The following is a 21,713-nucleotide window of genomic DNA, read 5'->3' as shown; positions in this document are numbered from 1 at the left end:
CCCTTGTCAGCGTTCACACACATCCAGCACCGGTCCCTTGTCAGCGGTCACACACACATCCAGCACCGGTCCCTTGTCAGCGGTCACACACACATCCAGCACCGGTCCCTTGTCAGCGGTCACACATCCAGCACCGGTCCCTTGTCAGCGGTCACACACATCCAGCACCGGTCCCTTGTCAGCGGTCACACACACATCCAGCACCGGTCCCTTGTCAGCGGTCACACACATCCAGCACCGGTCCCTTGTCAGCGGTCACACACATCCAGCACCGGTCCCTTGTCAGCGGTCACACACATCCAGCACCGGTCCGCTTACCATTGGTGGCAGTGATGTGCACGGCTAGGTCAGGAGTGATGATTTAAATGTTGTTATGGCTCCTGCAATGAGGGTCACGCGATAAACGGTTTTGCGTCATCACATTCTCGTGTGAGTCTCTAACGCTGTGCACGTCGCTGTCGCCATCTTAGTGTAGTCCAAGAAGGTCGCCATGATGCTGGTGACCATAGTCTGTTGCATTCCTATTAAAGGTGCAGGTAACGCGGGTCATTTGAAGACTTGTATGGAAGCCATTAGTGTTGAGCAACGTACATATCAATGGTCATGTAATTGTGCAGTAGCCGTTTTGGTGAACACCATAGAAGTTGCCATATATGTATGGATACATGTAAAGTAGGTTGAGAGGATGTACAATGGAGGCGGTACAATGGCACTGTGCACTATAGAGTGAGCTCCTCCTGTCTGCAGTAGGTAGAGCACTCTGCACTATAGAGAGCTCCTCCTGTCAGCAGTCTGGAGAGCATTCTGCACTATAGAGTGAGGTCCTGTCTGCAGTCTGGAGAGCATTCTGCACTATAGAGTGAGCTCCTACTGTCTGCAGTCTGGAGAGCATTCTGCACTATAGAGTGAGGTCCTGTCTGCAGTCTGGAGAGCACTCTGCACTATAGAGTGAGCTCCTACTGTCTGCAGTCTGGAGAGCATTCTGCACTATAGAGTGAGGTCCTGTCTGCAGTCTGGAGAGCACTCTGCACTATAGAGTGAGCTCCTCCTGTCTGCAGTCTGGAGAGCACTCTGCACTATAGAGTGAGGTCTTGTCAGCAGTCTGGAGAGCACTCTGCACTATAGAGTGAGGTCCTGTCTGCAGTCTGGAGAGCACTCTGCACTATAGAGTGAGCTCCTACTGTCTGCAGTCTGGAGAGCACTCTGCACTATAGAGTGAGGTCCTGTCAGCAGTCTGGAGAGCACTCTGCACTATAGAGTGAGCTCCTCCTGTCTGCAGTCTGGAGAGCACTCTGCACTATAGAGTGAGGTCCTGTCAGCAGTCTGGAGAGCACTCTGCACTATAGAGTGAGCTCCTCCTGTCTGCAGTCTGGAGAGCACTCTGCACTATAGAGTGAGGTCTTGTCAGCAGTCTGGAGAGCACTCTGCACTATAGAGTGAGCTCCTCCTGTCTGCAGTCTGGAGAGCACTCTGCACTATAGAGTGAGGTCCTGTCAGCAGTCTGGAGAGCACTCTGCACTATAGAGTGAGCTCCTCCTGTCTGCAGTCTGGAGAGCATTCTGCATTATAGAGTGAGGTCCTGTCAGCAGTCTGGAGAGCACTCTGCACTATAGAGTGAGCTCCTCCTGTCTGCAGTCTGGAGAGCATTCTGCATTATAGAGTGAGGTCCTGTCAGCAGTCTGGAGAGCACTCTGCACTATAGAGTGAGGTCCTGTCAGCAGTCTGAAGAGCACTCTGCACTAGAGTGAGCTCCTCTTGTCTGCAGTCAGTAGAGCACTCTGCACTATAGAGTGAGCTCCTCCTATCTGCATTCGGTAGAGCATTCTGCACTATAGAGTGAGGTCCTGTCTGCAGTCTGGAGAGCACTCTGCTCTATAGAGTGAGCTCCTCCTGTCTGAAGTCAGTAGAGCACTCTGCACTATAGAGTGAGCTCCTCCTGTCTGCAGTCAGTAGAGCACTCTGCACTATAGAGTGAGCTCCTCCTGTCTGCAGTCAGTAGAGCACTCTGCACTATAGAGTATGCTCCTCCTGTCTGCAGTCAGTAGAGCACTCTGCACTAGAGTGAGCTCCTCCTGTCTGCAGTCAGTAGAGCACTCTGCACTATAGAGTGAGCTCCTCCTATCTGCATTCGGTAGAGCATTCTGCACTATAGAGTGAGGTCCTGTCAGCAATCTGGAGAGCACTCTGCACTATAGAGTGAGCTCCTCCTGTCTGCAGTCTGGAGAGCACTCTGCACTATAGAGTGAGCTCCTCCTGTCTGCAGTCTGGAGAGCACTCTGCACTATAGAGTGAGCTCCTCCTGTCTGAAGTCAGTAGAGCACTCTGCACTATAGAGTGAGCTCCTCCTGTCTGCAGTCAGTAGAGCACTCTGCACTATAGAGTGAGCTCCTCCTGTGTGCAGGCAGTAGAGCACTCTGCACTATAGAGTATGCTCCTCCTGTCTGCAGTCAGTAGAGCACTCTGCACTAGAGTGAGCTCCTCCTGTCTGCAGTCAGTAGAGCACTCTGCACTATAGAGTGAGCTCCTCCTATCTACATTCGGTAGAGCATTCTGCACTATAGAGTGAGGTCCTGTCAGCAATCTGGAGAGCACTCTGCACTATAGAGTGAGCTCCTCCTGTCTGCAGTCTGGAGAGCACTCTGCACTATAGAGTGAGCTCCTCCTGTCTGCAGTCTGGAGAGCACTTTGCACTATAGAGTGAGCTCCTCCTGTCTGAAGTCAGTAGAGCACTCTGCACTATAGAGTGAGCTCCTCCTGTCTGCAGTCAGTAGAGCACTCTGCACTATAGAGTGAGGTCCTGTCAGCAGTCTCAAGAGCACTCTGCACTATAGAGTATGCTCCTCCTGTCTGCAGTCAGTAGAGCACTCTGCACTATAGAGTGAGCTCCTCCTGTCTGCAGTCTGGAGAGCACTCTGCACTATAGAGTGAGCTCATCCTGTCTGTAGTCAGTAGAGCACTCTGCACTATAGAGTATGTTCCTCCTGTCTGCAGTCAGTAGAGCACTCTGCACTATAGAGTGAGCTCCTCCTGTCTGAAGTCAGTAGAGCACTCTGCTCTATAAAGTGAGCTCTTCCTGTCTGAAGTCAGTAGAGCACTCTGCACTATAGAGTGAGCTCCTCCTGTCTGCAGTCGGTAGAGCACTCTGCACTATAGAGTGAGCTCCTCCTGTCTGAAGTCATAAGAGCACTCTGCACTATAGAGTGAGCTCCTCCTGTCTGCAGTCAGTAGAGCACTCTGCTCTATAGAGTGAGCTCATCCTGTCTGAAGACAGTAGAGCACTCTGCACTATAGAGTGAGCTCCTCCTGTCTGCAGTCTGGAGAGCACTCTGCTCTATAGAGTGAGCTCCTCCTGTCTGCAGTCAGTAGAGCACTCTGCACTATAGAGTGAGCTCCTCCTGTCTGCAGTCAGTAGAGCACTCTGCACTATAGAGTGAGCTCCTCCTGTCTGCAGTCAGTAGAGCACTTTGCTCTATAGAGTGAGCTCCTCCTGTCTGAAGTCATAAGAGCACTCTGCACTATAGAGTGAGGTTCTGTCAGCAGTCTGAAGAGCACTCTGCACTATAGAGTGAGCTCCTCTTTTCAGCAGTCGGTAGAGCACCCCACACTATAACGTGAGCTCCTTTTATCTGAAGTTGATAGACTATAGAGTGAGCTCCTCCTGTCTGCATTCAATAGAGCACTCTGCACTGTAGAGTGTGCTTCTCCTGGTTTTGAGTTGATTACTGACCCCCCCTAGTGACAGTCAATTTTGAGCCCAATGATAGAGCCCATTTTTCAAAACTTATGTGTCATTTTCTGTGCTAATATCTCAGGGATACTTCTAGATAGCCCAGTGAATTTAACCCCTTCTCCCCCGATGCAGCATGTAAAGTACCCTTAAGGGATACTTTCCACACTACGACAACGCAAGCCGATGCTTGCGATGTCGAGCGTGATAGTACCCGCCCCCGTCGCAGCAGCGATATCTTGTGATTTTTGGCATAGCGAACATTATCTCTACGGTAGCTTCACATGCACTTACCTGCCCTGCGACGTCGCTCTGGCCGGCGAACCGCCTCCCTCCTAAGGGGGCGGGTCGTGCGGTGTCACAGCGGCGTCACACGGCAGACGGCCAATAGGAGCGGAGGGGCGGAGATGAACGGGACGTAAACATCCCGCTCACCCTCTTCCTTCCACATTGCAGCCGGGACGCAGGTAAGCTGATGTTCCTCGCTCCTACGGTTTCATACACAGCGATGTGTGCTGCCGCAGGAACGAGGAACAACATCTTACCGTCGCTGCAGCGAAATTATGGAAATGTCGGACCCTACACCGATTATACGATAACGACGCTTTTGCGCCCGTTAATCGTATGTAAAAGGATTTGCACACTACGATATCGACAGCGACGCCGGATGTGCGTCACTCTCGATTTGACCCCACCGACATCGCACCTGCGATGTCGTAGTGTGCAAAGTACCCCTAAGAGTTTTTCCAGTGTCAAAGGTAAGAAAAAGATGAATTAGGCCTCCTTCACACATTCATATGTCTGGTACGTCTGACGTCCTTTTTCACATGTACCGGAGACACTCACACGTGTAGACCTGTGCACATGTTCGTATTTTGACATAGACTGTGTGTCCATGTGGACTACACGCGTTTCCGTGTAATACACAGGGAGATATGTCCGTTTTATGCCAGCAGCATGGGTGTCACACAGACCTCACACTAATGTGATCCATTTAACAGTAGTGTGACATGCAACAGAAATGATTGATTGCTCTCAGTGAGAGAAACAAAATTAAAATTTTGTAGTTGTGATACCTTTTAATGGCTAACTAAAAATAAAATATGATGTTATAAAGCAAGCTTTCGAGACATCTCAGGTCTCTTCCTCAGGCATGGTATGAGATGTACCTGAGATGTCTCGAAAGCTTGCTTTATAACATCATATTTTATTTTAGTTAGCCATTAAAAGGTATCACAACTACAAAATTTTAATTTTGTTTCTCTCACTGAGAGCAATCAATAATTTTTCAACTGGCTAACAGGGTACCAAAACCTTTTTCTTTTAACATGTAACAGAGAAAACATGCGATGTGATGTCACACGGCTAGCACAGGGACAGCACACGTAAAACACATACACAGACACATGCACACACATACGTACCTTCACCACAGACCGTGAAAAGCGTTTTGCACTGACATTTGAAGGAGGCCTTAGTGAAATTTATTTGAGGTGTAGGTGAGATGAGCGAGTGAATGATTCGATGTAGGAAGTGAAGGACAGTCTGAGTTACATATAATGCTAATAAGATGCTGTCATGCCCCGTTCTGTGACTTTCCCAAGCGCTGCGGTTCCGGTCTCCAATGGCTATGGAGACCGGGGGCATTCCCGCAGCGTCACCTTGGGTGGAACAGCTCTTGACCATCCTGTACTTACCGTTTCCAGCGAGCTTCCGCAGGGAACGCGCGTTCCCTGCTCTCCGGTACTCGTAGTGACATAGCTGAGTTCTGCATACACTATGTATCATGTGATCTCTTACTCATCCCCTCTCTGTGACATCATCGCAGGTCCTGTCAGTGCAGAGCTGTCCTGAGAGCATTTCCCTCCTAGCCTATTGCTGAGCAGCTCAGTGTATATAAAGCACCCTCCCCTTATGGGAGGTGCTTGGGCAACTTTTCCTATCCTTAGGTATGTTGTCAGTATAGGGGTCGTGCTGCGTTCCTCTACCTGTGCCTCTTACTAATGTGTCTTTTCCTATTCTTAAAATTACCCAAGTTTGTTATGCCTCCGGAGTCGCTGCTTCTTTGATGTCGAAAGGATCCGTATGCTGTGCCTAATCCTTGAGTGCCAAACTTTACATCCGGTTTCACGTCACACAGAGTCAAGTCGTATCTGCAGTACTGCATCCGGAGAAGCCCCTTCTACTAGATCTGCATGTATGCTGTATCTTGCCACGTTGTGCCATGCTACTGTCCGGGCGCACTACCCATAGACTTTGCAATATCCCTGTGACGCAGTGAGTCATGGAGATTGTGCATTTGGGCGCCTGGGGTTGTGCCGGACAGTCCCTGTATAGGGGTTTACTCACGCTTGCTCCTCCAGGGGAGTCCGGTGCATGGTCCGTTGGAGCCTCTCCTGGTTATTCTTGCATTTCTCACCTGTTTAGTGATTGTCAATAAACTTTGTCTATTACTCACCACCTACGCTCTTCCGTGTCCTGCCTGAGGTCAGCTACCACAGCTCAGCTGTGGTCTAGTGGGTCCACACGTCCATGCTCGCCTCTCTGATGTGAGCATAACAGATAGCGAGTGTGCTGCATAGGAATTATGCTGGAACCACCCATAGAAATGATAATATTGGGTTGAGATAGGTTAGTAGAGAGAGGAAACATAAGAAGTTCAATTTGAGAAAGATTCAGTTTTAGATTGAGGACATGATGTTAGAGACACCTGACAGATAATTGCTGGTATTTTGTAGTAATATGGGCATGATATCAAGAGAAGAGGTGTATTACTGGGTGTCAACATCATAGAGATAGTACTGGAAACCAAATCTACTGAGTGTTCATCTATGCGGGCAATATATAAGGAATATAAGGAGAAGAGGAAGGAGCTTAGGACTGAGCCTTGAGGAACGCTGACTAAGGCCCGGGTTCCACTTGCTTGCAAATAATCGTTGCGATATTCATCCCGAAAAGTGGGACGAGTGTCATACGTATAGTCTTGTGTATGTAATGAGAGTGCACGTTTTTTTCTCGCCTAGCATCCGTATGATATGCAAATGCTGTGCGAGTGCTATGGGAGTGTGTATGTGTTTCTCACCTAGAATCCATGTGACATACGTATGCCATCCGTGTGACATGCGTATGCCATCCGTGTGACATGCGTATGCCATCCGTGTGACATGCCGTGGAAAATGTTTCTTGCACCCATAGACTTTCATTGGCAAATCTGGTGCGATCTACACAGACACAGCATGCTGCAGTTTTATCCTCAGCACGATTAGAACTAAGGAAAAAATAGCAGCCACTGATTGATTGATTAACACTGGTGCGAGTGCAATATGAGGTTTTATCAGATTGCACTCGTCCATGAAATTCACAAGTAGGCCCACCCCTAAGGGGAAGAAGAGTTGGCAATTGATCCAATGAAGAAGTGGTCAGGATTAGGAAGTTGAACCAAGAGAGAAGGGTATTTTATTTTCTTCTACTTTACGCACTTATATAGAGCCATTAATTCCACAGTGCTTTACAGACATCATCATCTGTCCCCATTGGGACTCACAATCTAAATTCTTTATCAGTATGTCTTTGGAGTGTGGAAGGAAACCCAAGCAAAAACCACAGACATGATACAAACTCCTTACAGATGTTGCCTTTGAACCCAGGAGCCAGCACTGTAACGGGTACTTACACGGTGCAACATCGCTAGCATTTGCTGGCGATGTCGAGCGCAATAGCACCCGACCCCGTCGTACGGCCGATATGTGGTGATCGCTGCCGTAGCGAACATTATCGCTATGGCAGCGTCACACGCACATACCTGCTCTGCGACGTCGCTGTGACCGGCAAACTGCCTCTTTTCTAAGGGGGCGGTTTGTTCAGTGTCACCGCGACATCACAGCAGTGTCACTGAACCAGCGCCCAATAGAAAAGGAGGGGAGGAGATGAGCGGCCGAAACATGCCGCCCACCTCCTTCCTTCCTCCTTTTCCGGTGGATGCAGGTAAGGTGATGGTTGTCGCTCCTTCGATGTCACACACAGCGATGTGTGGTGCCGCAGAAGTGACGAACCACATCACTACTGAGCAGAAAACGATATTTTGTTTTAGAACGACCTCCCCATGACCACCGATTTTTCCCTCTTTTGCGATCGTTTATGGTCGCTCAGAGGAGTCACATGCTGCGATCTCGCTAACAAGGCCGGATGTGCGTCACAACCACCGTGACCCCGACGATATCGCCTTAGCGATATCGCAGTGTGTAAAGCACCCTTTAGTCTAACCACTGAACCACCATGCCATCCTTAAGTTCTGTAGAGTAGATAAGAGTTGAGACGGTGTTAGTAAAAGGATTGTGATGGTATGTTTGAGGGAGAAGGAAAATATACTGGATGAAAGAGAGTATAAATAATTTATTTAGGTCAGTAGTGACGGCTGGGGAGGGAGAGACTGGAGGAAGTGAGAGGGACTAGGGTCACTAGCGGAGGTTGTAGGGTGAGAAGCAGCAAGGAGTCTGATATCTTCTCTGACTGGATCAAAGACAGAAAGTGAACTTGATAAAGTGTGGGAAGCAAGATGAGCCTAGGAGTATGGGAGAAAATTTACCGTGGACACATATAAGCACTATGTCAAAGAACAATGTAGTAATGTTATCAATGATGTGCTATATAATGTGGACTACAATTAAATGGTCAAGCACCATCACACTAAATAGCCGCCCTACAGCAAAAAAGGGAAATGAAGACCAACTTGTATATCTAAAAAATGTTCTTTATTAATGAAGAATTAAAATTATATGTGGAAGTAGTATATACAAATAGCCACTAGGTGGCACCACACTACTATGAAACAGAGGTGTTTGGTGAATACTGTAGATCATTGTGATCAAATATGCATTACTATTATACTGGCATTATGATAATTCTCCCACGAAAGTAGGCACAGAGCCAAAACACGTGTTGGGGACTGTCTCACCACTCTCCTGATATAGGTATTAAAGGGAACCTGTCACCAGTTTTTTCCCTATTAAACTAAAAGTATCACCTTCTGCGGCTCCTGGGCTGCATTCTATGAAGGTGCACCTTGTTCCTGACTAAACTTGTAGAGCCCTGAAATAATTGTATAAAATCTGACCGCCAGGTATGCTAATTACCTTATCTAGTCAGATGGGCGTGATAATTTTCTGCTACTTTTCCTCCCTCTGGCCACGTTCGCCGTCCTCTTTTCCTGGTTTAGAAGGATGGTGCCACCGTTGTCATCCATGCTGCTCAGCCATATCTCGCGCAGGTACAGTTAGCTTTGCCTCACGTGCACTGGTGAGGTATTTGTGCAGGCGTGAGAGTATGGTCGGGTACGAGGCTGGTGAGCTCATGCACAGCGCCAACCATAATCTCGCGCCTGAGCAAATACCTCACCGGCACGCACGAGGACAACTATGTTTCCTGCTCTGCCCACGATGTGGCAAAGCTAACTGTGCCTATGCAAGATTTGGCTAAGCAGCATGGATGACGACGGCGGCGCCATCCTTCTCAATCAGGAAAAGAAGACGGCGGAAAGGTAGCAGAAAGGTAGCAGAAAATGATCACGCCCATCTGACTAGATAAGGTAATTAGCATACCTGGTGGTCAGATTTTAGAAAGTTATTTCAGGGGTCTACAAGTTTAGTCAGGAACAAGGTGCACCTTCATAGAATGCAGCCCAGGAGCCGCAGAAGGTGATACTTTTAGTTTAATAGGGAAAAATCTGGTGACAGGTTCCCTTTAATAATTAATAATTAACTGCATTGGCATTTTTCTATATTTGTATTTCAATACTAATTACAAAGCAGGATGTTCCTTATATCATTATATTATCATAATGCCAATATAATTGTATTGTATAGTTGATCACTATGCTCTATAGTCACTAATACTAGATATCTCTATATCACAGTAGTGTGTTGCCACCTAGTGGCTATTTGTGTATACTACTCCATATAATTTTATTTATTGTGTAAGAATATTTTTTATATACAAGTTGGTCTTAATTGCATTTTTTAATATATGTCCAATGAGAAAATTTACTGTCTGGTATTATGTATTTTTTCTCCTAAATAAATGGCCAGATTGTTATCGCTCAGGTTGGTGATGGCGTCCTGCACTTTAGAACTGAGGAGAGGGAAAGTGTCCGCTTTGTATAGAATTGTTGGATAGAGAGGTGTGGGTGGAGTAGGCTTGTTTTGCAGAGGTTAAGAGCACAATTACTGTATATGTTTTGAATAGATTTGAAGAACTCCTGCATTACCAGAACAGCAAAAGAACTTGCAAGTGACCACATTTCAGAAACTGCACTCCTCAAGGAACTCATTTAGGGGTGTAAAGAGTAGCCTTTCACCCCAGGCCATTTTTTTCATTTTTCCATTTTTATTTGTTCTTTCCCTTCTTCCAAGAGAAGACTGTATTTACTAGTCACTTGAAGCTACGATCGTATGATCACTTGTTCTATACACAGCAGTGCATCTGGAGTGCCCTGTATAGCAGGAGTCATGATCTCCTATGAATGTCAGCACACGGCTGGCATTCATAGGAGGATCGTAATGACACATACAGGGGACACATGGGAGATACATGGGAGCAGGGAATGATGTGCTCCCCTGTCGGCACTTGTTAAATCTCGCTGTAGAGATTGACAGTGGGATTTAATTGGTTAGCTCCGTTCCACCTGCAGCTGTTATATGCATATGATGGCTAATTAAATCAACTGTCATATGCAGGGAATGATGCGGGCTTGGCGTTCAGGCACACATCAAAAGCAGGGACACTACTTTTGATGTACATATACGTGAAAAGTCTTGAAAGAGGTATTTTCAACCCATAGTTGTTTGTGACTGAAAGTAAAATAATACATTCTTATAAAGTTCTGTTATGCACTTGTGGGTTAACATATCTCAAATGTCGCCTTCAATCTACTCAAACTAAATCTGCATTCTAAAAGACAGAAGGTGATCCTTCCCTTCCAGCACTTTTGTGCACCTAAACAGTAGATTACAACCATGTATGGGGTATCACTCCTTTTGGTAAAAATTGCATAATGTTTGTGGGGTCTATTTTCTATTTTTAACCTTACAGACAATATAACATTTTATTGGTAAAAATCTATTTTTTCATTTTCACGGGCCATTTTTACCATTAAAATGTTATATTAGCTGCAAATGTTGTATTTTAACAGGGAGTATTAGGAGAAAAAGGACTCCAAAATGGTTCAGAAGAGAGGAGCTCCATTTCACTTTTGGAACACAGATTGTGCTGCAATAGTTTGTGGGAGCCATTTTCAAAGCCACTAAGGGGCCAGAAAACAGAATCAACTCAAAAGTGACTCCAGATTGGAAATTAGACTTCTTGATGAATACGTCTGCAGGTGCAGTAACTATTTTATTTTCTATAAAAGCTATGCAGTGGATATTGCAGAATAAAAATTGGAAATATGCCAGTTTAGTGCCCATTGTACCCAGTTTGTAACCGTAAATTGGTTTATGGGTTCTCCTCGCTACAATAATGCCAAGACTGAGGACGTTACCTGCAGTTCAGGCACACAGGAATTATGGAGCACTGATTTTAGTGGATTTTATTTTGTGAGATGAGGTGTTTAAAGCTATGTGGCCGCAATCAGGAAGACATTGCGTTGTAGACACAGTGTCATTCGTCTTCCGGAGATGCCAGTGTTCTCCGCAGGAAAACTCTGTGTCTGTGCCCACGATCAGGATTCTGCAAGAGCAGATTTTCGCTGTGTTCTCCTGCTGAGAGCAGCCTCATCTCCACAAACATAAATTGATATCTTGCGGCTTGGGAAGCCGCACCACATGTAAGTTTACACAGCATGTAAAAGAGGCACAGTAGGCATGAGATTTCTATAAATCCCATCCACTGTGCTTGTGTGGCGCCCCCGAGGCTTCAGTCGCCACAGAGTATTTCTTCTGTCTTAAGGTGTAATGCTTATCCCGGGTAAGAGGAGGTTAACCGCTGGTGCTTGGATCTTACACAATACACTTACATAAACACCCAGTTAGTGAACCAGCACTTACATTACTCAGGAAGCCAGGCTGGGAAATTCCCGGGCAGGATGAGTCATCAAAAAGGTGGGGGCTGCCTGGGAAGTGAGTGAACACACTTAGTTTCACTTTAGAAGGGTTTTTACCTCAGAACAGTCTTGGACGCAGAAGAGAGCAGACAGCCTTAGGAGAGCAGCGTTTAGCAGACTGGTCCTGGGGACGGGAAGTTGGAGGAATTAGTCCCAGGACGAGGGGCCATGACACCGCACTGAGTTTGCACAGGACGGACAGAGAGAGAAGCAGGAGACGACCGAGTGGAGCTGTGAGACAGAGGAGCAATTTGGTAGCCGGAGGGTGAGCCCCCAACAGCCCCTTCAGGACCAGCGACAGTCAGGGTGCAGAGCCCTTGGTTAGAGGAACCTTCATGGACTCTACCAAATCTGCAGGGAAAGGGGATTTCACATCCCATTGCCCACCACCAAAAGTCCCGGGGCACAGCAGCAGATAGAGACAGGAGCCACGGCCATGGCAAGTTTTGCACTGCCTTTGTACGGGACGGCAACTAAAGCCAAGGACACTGGGGTCCCCAAGCTGTTTCATGCCACAGGGATGCACACTACAAAGCGCAAGGAGGAAGGTCTCACATGCTTCACAACACCGGTGGTGACCTCTGCTTCATCCGGGATCGGCTGGGGCCGATTACGGCGATGATCGTAACTCTGCAGGTGCAGCACACGAACTGTGAGTAAAAATACCTGAAACTGCAGCCCCTGTATGAGACTCTGATTTGCCGGCGCTGCTGCTCTGCGCTTCGGCGCCAACTGCCCTTCCCCCGTCACCACCGTCCTCTCTGGGGCTCGCTGCACCTGTCGAGAGCTGGACTATCTAAGTTGCGGTAACATCAGCCCCGGAGGAGAGCAACAACTCGCAGTGGCGGCTAATCCCTGGCCGTGCACCATGGGTGGAGCTGCAAAGCAAACCCCCCATCCCCCCTTTTGACTCTCTCTTTGCCTGTAGTTGACGGGACTACTGAGCCGGGTCAGGCCATTCATAGCAAACCCACAAAACCACTGGCCCGGTGACGAGTTATGCCCTGCAGGTCCCGTGGGGTGCTACACTTGCACTGTACAATGCAGCGTTTTGCACACAGCAAAATACGCTGTATCCAAAATGCTGCTAACACTGATCATGGGAACGTACCCCTATGTTACCAATGAATTGGAAATTCCACTATATTTTCATTAACAGATAATAGACCTCGGTAGGGACTTGTTTTTTGTTGGATGAGTTGAAGATTTTATTATTTTATTATTATTATTATTATTATTTATTATTATTTTATTATTAGATATATTTTATTTAGGTATGCACACAAATATAGTCATTCTCACTATTGTGATCTAAATAGATAACCAAAAGACATGTGCCTCATTACAGTAGATATTGATATGGATATGGATGCTGTCATACGGCGGTGGACACTGCGCTAATCACCCACGCTGAACTCCTCTTCATGAATGTGCTTACTGAGGAAGGTCTACGGACCGAAAACGTTCTGTTGTTGTTATGCACATTAAATAAATCACACGTTGCAGCCAATCTTGGGAGTGCCTTGTATTCTTCTATTGACAAAAGGCCTTGGAACCTGAAGCGCACCCCTACACATTTATTACCATCTGCACAGAGGAAGTGCCATTTACTTCTTGTTGCACTGGATTATAGGACGCACCCCAAATTCAGAGCAAAAAAAGGTAAAAAAAAAAAAATTGGGTTCGTCTTGTAATCCGGTGGTGTCTTACCGGGGGCAGTGGTGATGGTGGAGGAATCACAGGAGGCAGGAGCCGTGGGTGTCCCAGAACCTGTAGGCAGTGCTGGTGCAGCGGCGGAGGCTGGGGCTGCGGTGGAGGCTCGGGCTGCCGTTCCAGGACAGCTGCTGCGTTGTCGTCAGCTGCTGGCGATGAGGACTTCAAAGAAATGGTTCTTGGAGTCAGCGCATACTGAGCTCTAGGCTCAATGGCAAACCGAGATCTCATGTGCGCAAGCGCCACCTCTGGGTGACATTTTCCTGAAGTCCGCTGGAAGGAGATAAATGGGCCGGAGGTGGCGCAGATGAGAGCTTGAACCGAGAGCTCCATCTACGCACGTGCCAACTCTATGTGGCAATATTTAAAGTCCTTACCGCATGACCCGCAGCACCAATCCAGCCGCCGGAGACCCCGCACGGCAGCCCCATCCGCCGGAGACCCCGCCCCGCCCAGACACCGCACAGCCCCAGCCGCCGGAAACCTCGCACATCCACTGCAGACACCGCACAACCGCCCAAGCACCATTCGCTACAGACCCTGCAGCATCTGCTGCAGACCCTGCACCAGATCTTGACCCTGATCCTAACCTTAACCCAGATCCTAACCCTAACCCTGATCCTAACCCTAACTACTGTGGCAGCACTGGGGGGGAGACCAGAGGAGGACATTTTTCTCCCATCTGACATGTTTGATCATGTCAGATGTGAGAAAAATCATTTTTCACCAACGATTACATTTACTTTCATGTGTTTGCTGCTATACCGTATATAACGTAGATCATGTGACTGGGGACCAGAAAAACCGTTCTGAATCGTCATCTCCAGGGTCTCAGCTACCCCCAGTAGCTGAAACCCCAGAGATTTTCTGACGCTGGGGGGGCGCTACAGTCTTTTTCCTTACCGTCGTTTTAAAACATTGATATGGAAGAAGTACCCTTTACTACCACCATTTTAATCCGTACAGCTGTTGTAAAGGGGTTAAATACCTGTGTATGTGCCTGTTATAGACGATCTAATATGGGATCTTCACTGCCCACGCATTAAGGCCGCTTTACACGCTACGACATCGCTAAAGCGATGTCATTGGGGTCGCGGAATTTGTGACGCACATCTGGTCGTGTTAGCAATGTCGTTGCGTGTGACACCTATGAGCGATTTTGAATTGTCGCAAAAACGTTCAAAATCACTAATCGGTGACATGCCCACCTATTCTCAATTATTGTTGCTGCTGCATGTACGATGTTGTTCGTCGTTCCTGCGGCAGCACACATTGCTATGTGTGACACCACATGAACGAGGAACCTCACCTTACCTGCCTCCACCGGCAATGAGGAAGGAAGGAGGTGGGCGGGATGTTGCGTCCCGCTCAACTCCTACCCTCCTTTTCTATTGGGCGGCGGTTCAGTGACGTTGCTGTGACGTCGCTGTGACGCTGAACGAACCGCCCCCTTAGAAAGGAGGCGGTTCGCCGGTCACAGCGATGTCTCAGAGCAGGTATGTGCGTGTGACGCTGCCGTAGTGATAATGTTTGCTACGGCAGCGATCACCACATATTGGCCGTACGACGGGGGCGGGTGCTATCGTGCTCGACAGCGATGTCGCAGCGTGTAAAGCGGCCTTTAGTGAAACTTCACTCACACACTTAAGGCCACTTTACACGCAGAGATAAATCTTTGGCAGATCTGTGGTTGCAGTGAAATCATGGATATATTGTTCCATTTGTACACAGCCACAAACCTGGCACTGATTGTCCACAATTTCACTGCAACCACAGATCTGCCGCAGATTTATCTCTGTGTGTAAAGTGGCCTTTACTCTCCTCTCCCCACAAGAGCATTTCCTCATTAAGACTTACCGCAATCTGCGCATGTATCCCATGTGGAGGGAATGTCGTCTGTGTGGGTGCTGTTTTGAAGCTCCCTCTGGTGACCAGGAATGGTAGTGGAACTGAATCTGAGCCTGTGACTCAGACAGGTGTCGGCGTTAATTGGGAATTAGGGAAGTTCTATTGCAGACAAGTCTGGTCTATATAGGAGAGCACTTTTTGCATTGCTGGCGCCTATTATAATTGTATATTCCTCAGTCTCTGTTCCTGGCTTGGAGTTCTGTCTGTCTCTGTTTCCCTCAGCAAGACTTCTGCAGATAAGTTCTCAGTTTTTTCCTTGCTTCCTGGTTTACACCTTAGGGTGTTGTTTTTCCTTGTTTTGCTTTGTATCTGTTTTCTTGCAGGTGAAGTTTGGTTTCTCTTGTGTTGTGAGCATGGGAGTTTGGTAGTTTTCTATAGGGATTTTGCACTGACCATAATCAGTTTCCTTTCCTTTTCTTTGTATCAAGTTAGTTGGTCCTCACCTTTGCTAAACCTATTTTTCCTATCTGTGTATTGTGTTTTCCTACATCACCATAATCTTTACATGTGGTGGGCTATCCACTTCTTTGGGGACTTCTCAGAGGCAAGGTAGATTTCCTCATTTCTCTCTGTGAGTGTAATGCTGCCACCAGGGGGAGCCAGAGCTCTGCAGCAGACGACACTACACAGAGCAATGAGAACCAGGAAGGAAGTGCACAGCGTTCTCATGCACTGCCTAATCAGCACAGCTGAGAGGCAGAACTGCAGGGTTTGTAAGGAATAGTCAGACAGGCTGGGTCAAACACCGTATGGGCAGAAGCAGGACCGGAGGAGCAAGCAGAAGCAAAGTCAAAGTCAGGCTAAGGTCAGTACCGGAGGAAGCAACCGAGTGGGGAATAGGAGGGGGGAGACAGGACAGGAGGGACGACCAGGGGACAGAACGCAGACAAGGGCACGGGGGCACAGGAACAGACAGATCAGGATATCACTCATAGGACCAGCAATCACAGGCAAAGCAGAGCTAAGCTTATAGCCGGCGCTGGTTCACTGGAAGTGTCAGCTTTTAAGGCATCCAGGGGCCGGAAGGGAGGCCCGAGAGAAGGCTCCGCCCCCTAGCCATGTGGATAGGGAGGCAAATCATGACAGTGAGGCTTAGCTAGTTTCTCAGGCTGTGACGAGGCGTCTAGGTGTATAGGAATGCGCCAAGGCTATTTCTAGTGTGGTCTGATAGTTAGGGGATTGCGGTCAGCCGAGGTTCCAACTACTCCTGTTTTCTTGGTGTTTTTTCACCAATGGGAGTTTTTTGTAATTTCCACGGTTACCGGATCATAACACCCCTGTCTAGTTCATATAGTGCAATATGCAGTATTCACGCCCCTGCTACTGACAAGCGTTCACGCATGACGTGACATGCCGGTATGTGATGCTTTGATTAAATGAACAACATCACCTACTTGGGACACGTAATCCACTCCATCACTCCCTCTAGATATTCTACATCTGCTCTCATGGCTGTTACACAGCGTGGCGAGACTTGCATGCCTCACTTTATGTGATTTCTACCATTCTTATAGATATTACTTACCCACTATATCAGCTGTTCCTTCAATGTTTTACATGTTTATTTAAAGGGGTTGTCCGACATTAGCTTAACAAAATTTTTGAGTTTATCTGTGCTGTATTGTCATATAAATCACACCTACATTGTTATTTTTTGTTTTCTAACTTTTGTTCCTCTTGAATTATCCCTTTATTTTCTGCAGCACCTTGTTTACATTCAGATCCAGCAAACATGATAACTTCCTGTGCAAAACCTCCCAGTCAGAGCTGGCACCGCCCGGCCTCAGTGTCCACCCTCGCCCCCTGCCCGCCCCCTGCACACACATTCCCTGTCAGTATTCTTCCCCAGCACCTGACCTGGTATCACTACAGCATTGCAAATAACAGCCCCACATCGGGCTCTGCACCGCACACGCACACATATGGATCTGCACCACATACGCACACATATGGCTCTGCACCGCACACATATGGCTCTGCACCGCACACGCACACATATGGCTCTGTACCGCACACGCACACATATGGCTCTGCACCGCACACGCACACATATGGCTCTGCACCGCACACATATAGCTCTGCACCGCACACGCACACATATGGCTCTGCACCGCACACGCACATATATGGTTCTGTACCGCACACGCACACATATGGCTCTGCACCGCACACGCCCACATATGGCTCTGCACCGCACACATATGGCTCTGTACCGCACACATATGGCTCTGTACCGCACTCGCACACATATGGCTCTGCACCGCACACGCCCACATATGGCTCTACACCGCACACATATGGCTCTGCACCGCACACATATGGCTCTGCACCGCACACGCACACATATGGCTCTGCACACGCACACATATGGCTCTGCACACGCACACATATGGCTCTGCACACGCACACATATGGCTCTGCACCGCACATGGACACACATGGCTCTGCACACGCACACATATGGCTCTGCACCGCACACGCACACATATGGCTCTGCACACACACACATATGGCTCTGCACCGCACACGCACACACATGGCTCTGCACACACACACATATGGCTCTGCACCGCACATGCACACATATGGCTCTGCACCGCACACTCACACATATGGCTCTGCACACGCACACGCATGGCTCTGCACCGCACACATATGGCTCTGCACCGCTCACGCACACAAATGGCTCTGCAACGCACACGCACACATATGGCTCTGCACACGCACACATATGGCTCTGCACCGCACACGCACACATATGGCTCTGTACCGCACATGCACACATATGGCTCTGCACCGCACACATATGGCTCTGCACCGCACACGCACACATATGGCTCTGCACCGCACACGCACACATATGGCTCTGCACCGCACACGCACACATATGGCTCTGCACACGCATGGCTCTGCACCGCACACATATGGCTCTGCACCGCTCACGCACACATATGGCTCTGCACCGCACACGCACACACATGGCTCTGCACACGCACACATATGGCTCTGCACCGCACACGCACACATATGGCTCTGCACCGCACACGCACACATATGGCTCTGCACACGCATGGCTCTGCACCGCACACACATGGCTCTGCACCGCTCACGCACACATATGGCTCTGCACCGCACACGCACACACATGGCTCTGCACACGCACACATATGGCTCTGCACACGCACACATATGGCTCTGCAACCCCCCCATCCCCATCGGGAACACATGTGGAATACATACTCACCCGTCCTCGGTCCCCGCCGCTCCTGCACGTTCGCGCGCTGTCTGTGCTCTGGACATATCAGCACAGTAGTGACGTCACCGCTGTGCTGAAGAGAGCACAGACAGCCGGAAGGGACAGTGATGAGAAGCAGCACTTTCAAATGTACCGGCATCTGTGATCTGTGATGCCGGTACATTTGAATGTGTGATCCTGAGCAGGAGGCCCGATGCTGGCGCTGACACCACGGCAGCCGCCGCCAGGCCCCTCCCCCAGGGCACGGACCCCACAGCAGTGCAGGGGGAGGTTACTGGAGAGTAGAGATGAGCGAACCGGTCGCGGTTCGGCTCGAGGTAAGGTTCGCCGAACGGAGCTCCCGTTCAAGTTCGGTTCGTCGAACGTTCGACGAACCGAACTCGAACCAATAGGCTATAATGGGAGGCAATCACAAACACATAAAATTGCATTATAAATGTACACATACAGTTAATAAACATTGCCATAACACTTACCGGTCCCCGCGATCCCTCCTGCACTCTGTCTCCTGCCGCTATTCCATCCGATGATCGCTGAATCCTCCCGGTGACCGGCACTGCCAGCAGAGATGCAGGACCTTTTGTGACGTCAAAATAGCCATGTGACCAGTCACGTGGCTATTATCTCATTGGCTACAGACTGGTCACATGACTATGACGCGTCATGTAGGACCTGCGAGTGCATCTCTCCGGTACACGGTGCACATTTGTGTATCGCCGTGTACCGGCGACATGCTCTAGCACACGGTCGACTCCCTGTTCCGTTAGGACACAGCCGGTCATTAACGGAGATCACCTTGCCATAGCAACGCAGTTAGCGGTGACGTCACCGCCAACCGCGGCTCCGGGAGCACCGTTGCTATGGTAACGCGTCTGTCAGCGTTACCGCTGTTACCGCTAGCAGCACTGATCACTCACGGAGTGAAGGCGGCACGCTGCTTCTCGTGCAGCTTTCACGGAGTGAATGCTCCACGGGAAGCAGCGTCTTCCCTCATGCAGCAGTGATGTAGCAGAGCTGCATTTGTTGAACGAGAAAGACAGAAGAGCAGGATCGTGGAGGGATGACAGGGGGTAATAAAGATGGAGTCTCTAATGTGTCTGTGTATTTATTTCTATTAAAGTATTTTTTCTCTGTGTGGTGCCTTTTTTTTAACTTTTTATTGGAGATTCTTAATGGCTGGGTCAAACGTGCCTGACATTAAGAATCTCTGGCTTAATACTAGCTAGTAAAACAAAGCCAGTATTAACTCATGATTACCCAACAAGCCACCCGGCTCCAGGGCTGTTGGAAGAGTTGGATACAGCGCCAGATGATGGCGCCATTTTCTGGGACGGCTGCGGACTGAAATTCGCAGCAGAGGCGCCCAGAAACCTTGGGCTAACCTGTGCTGCGGATTCCAATCCCCAGCTGCCTAGTTGTACCTGGCTGGACACAAAAATGGGGCGAAGCCCACGTCATTTGTTTTTTAATTATTTCATGAAATAAGTGAAATAATTAAAAAAAACAGGCTTCCCTATATTTTTGGTTCCCAGCCGGGTACAAATAGGCAACTGGGGGTTGGAGGCAGCCCATGGCTGCCTGCTGTACCTGGCTAGCATACAAAAATATGGCGAAGCCCACGTCATTTTTTTGGTGGGCAAAAAACTTCTGCATACAGTCCTGGATGGAGTATGCTGAGCCTTGTAGTTCTGCAGCTGCTGTCTGCTCTTCTCCATACAGACAGACAGCAGCTGCAGAACTACAAGGCTCAGCATACTCCATCCAGGACTGTATGCAGAAGTTTTTTGCCCCCTGAAAAAATTATGTGGGCTTCGCCATATTTTTGTATGCTAGCCAGGTACAGCAGGCAGGTACGGCTGCCCCCAACCCCCAGTTGCCTATTTGTACCCGGCTGGGAACCAAAAATAAAGGGAAGCCCTTTTTTTATTATTTCATGAATTTCATGAAATAATTAGAAAACAAATGACGTAGGCTTCGCCCCATTTTTGTGTCCAGCCAGGTACAACTAGGCAGCTGGGGATTGGAATCCGCAGCCCAGGTTGGCCTGAGCTTTCTGGGCCCCACTGCTGCGAATTGCAGTCTGCAGCCGCCTCAGAAAATGGCATTTTCATAGAAGCGCCATCTTCTTGCGCTGTATCCAACTCTTCCAGCACCTGCCTGCTATACCTGGCTAGCATACAAAAATATGGCGAAGCTCACGTCCTTTTTTTGGCAAAAAAAATAAAAAATGCTTCCCTGGATTTTCCATTGCCAGTGAAGGTAACACCAAGCAGTGGGGGTTAGCAGCCAGTAGCTGCTTGGATTACCCTTAGCTAGCAATACAAAAAATGCAGCGGGAGCCCATATATATTTTTTTTAATTATTTATTTAAATAGCTAAAAACAAAATGGGCTTCCCTGTATTTTGATTGCTGGACATCACAGTGCTGTAAAAATAAATCTTTAAAAAAATGACGTAGCGCTCCGCGGTATTTTTGATTCTCAGCTCAGATAAAGCAGACAGCTATGGGTTGCCACCCCCATCTGCCTGCCGTTACCTTGGTTGGCAATCAAAATACAGGGAAGCCCATTAATATTTTCTATTTAAAAAATAGTTAAAAAAAAAATGAGGTTGGGTCCCCCCATTTTTGATAGCCAGCTAGGGTAAAGCAGACGGCTGTAGCCTGAAAACCACAGCTGGCAGCTTTACCGTGGTTGGGGATCCAATGTGGAGGTCCCCTCAGGCTCTTTTTTATAATTATTTTATAAATATTAATAATTACACAATAAAAGTAGGGTCCCCCCCAAATTGGATCACCAGCCAAGGTAAAGCGGACAGCTGTGGTCTGGTATTCTCAGGGTGGGAAGGTCCATAGTTATTGGGCCTTCACAGCCTAAAAATAGCAGGCCGCAGGCACCCCAGACGTGGCGCATCCACTAGATGCGCCAATCCTGACGCTTCACCCCAGCTCATCCCGTGCCCTGGTGCAGTGGCAAACGGGGTAATAAATCGGGTTGATACTAGCTGTAAAGTCA

General features: G+C 48.5%; 1 protein-coding gene across 1 annotated transcript in view; it reads right to left on the bottom strand.

Moving 5' to 3' along the window:
* The window catches only part of LOC142291914 (histone H2A.Z-like), a 71,765-nt gene extending 71,342 nt beyond the window's left edge, over positions 1 to 423 (bottom strand). Inside the window, exon 1 of the mRNA XM_075336863.1 lies at positions 319 to 423. Within this exon, the coding sequence (XP_075192978.1) occupies positions 319 to 321 (3 nt within the window). The 5' untranslated portion in view covers positions 322 to 423. The remainder of the gene's footprint in view (positions 1 to 318) is intronic.
* Between the last annotated feature and the right edge of the window lie 21,290 nt (positions 424 to 21,713).

This window comes from Anomaloglossus baeobatrachus, chromosome 1 (assembly GCF_048569485.1).
Source record: "Anomaloglossus baeobatrachus isolate aAnoBae1 chromosome 1, aAnoBae1.hap1, whole genome shotgun sequence".
NCBI classification, from domain to species: domain Eukaryota; kingdom Metazoa; phylum Chordata; class Amphibia; order Anura; family Aromobatidae; genus Anomaloglossus; species Anomaloglossus baeobatrachus.
Note: the sequence above shows the minus strand (reverse complement) of the source record. Positions and strands in the feature narration are given on the sequence as shown.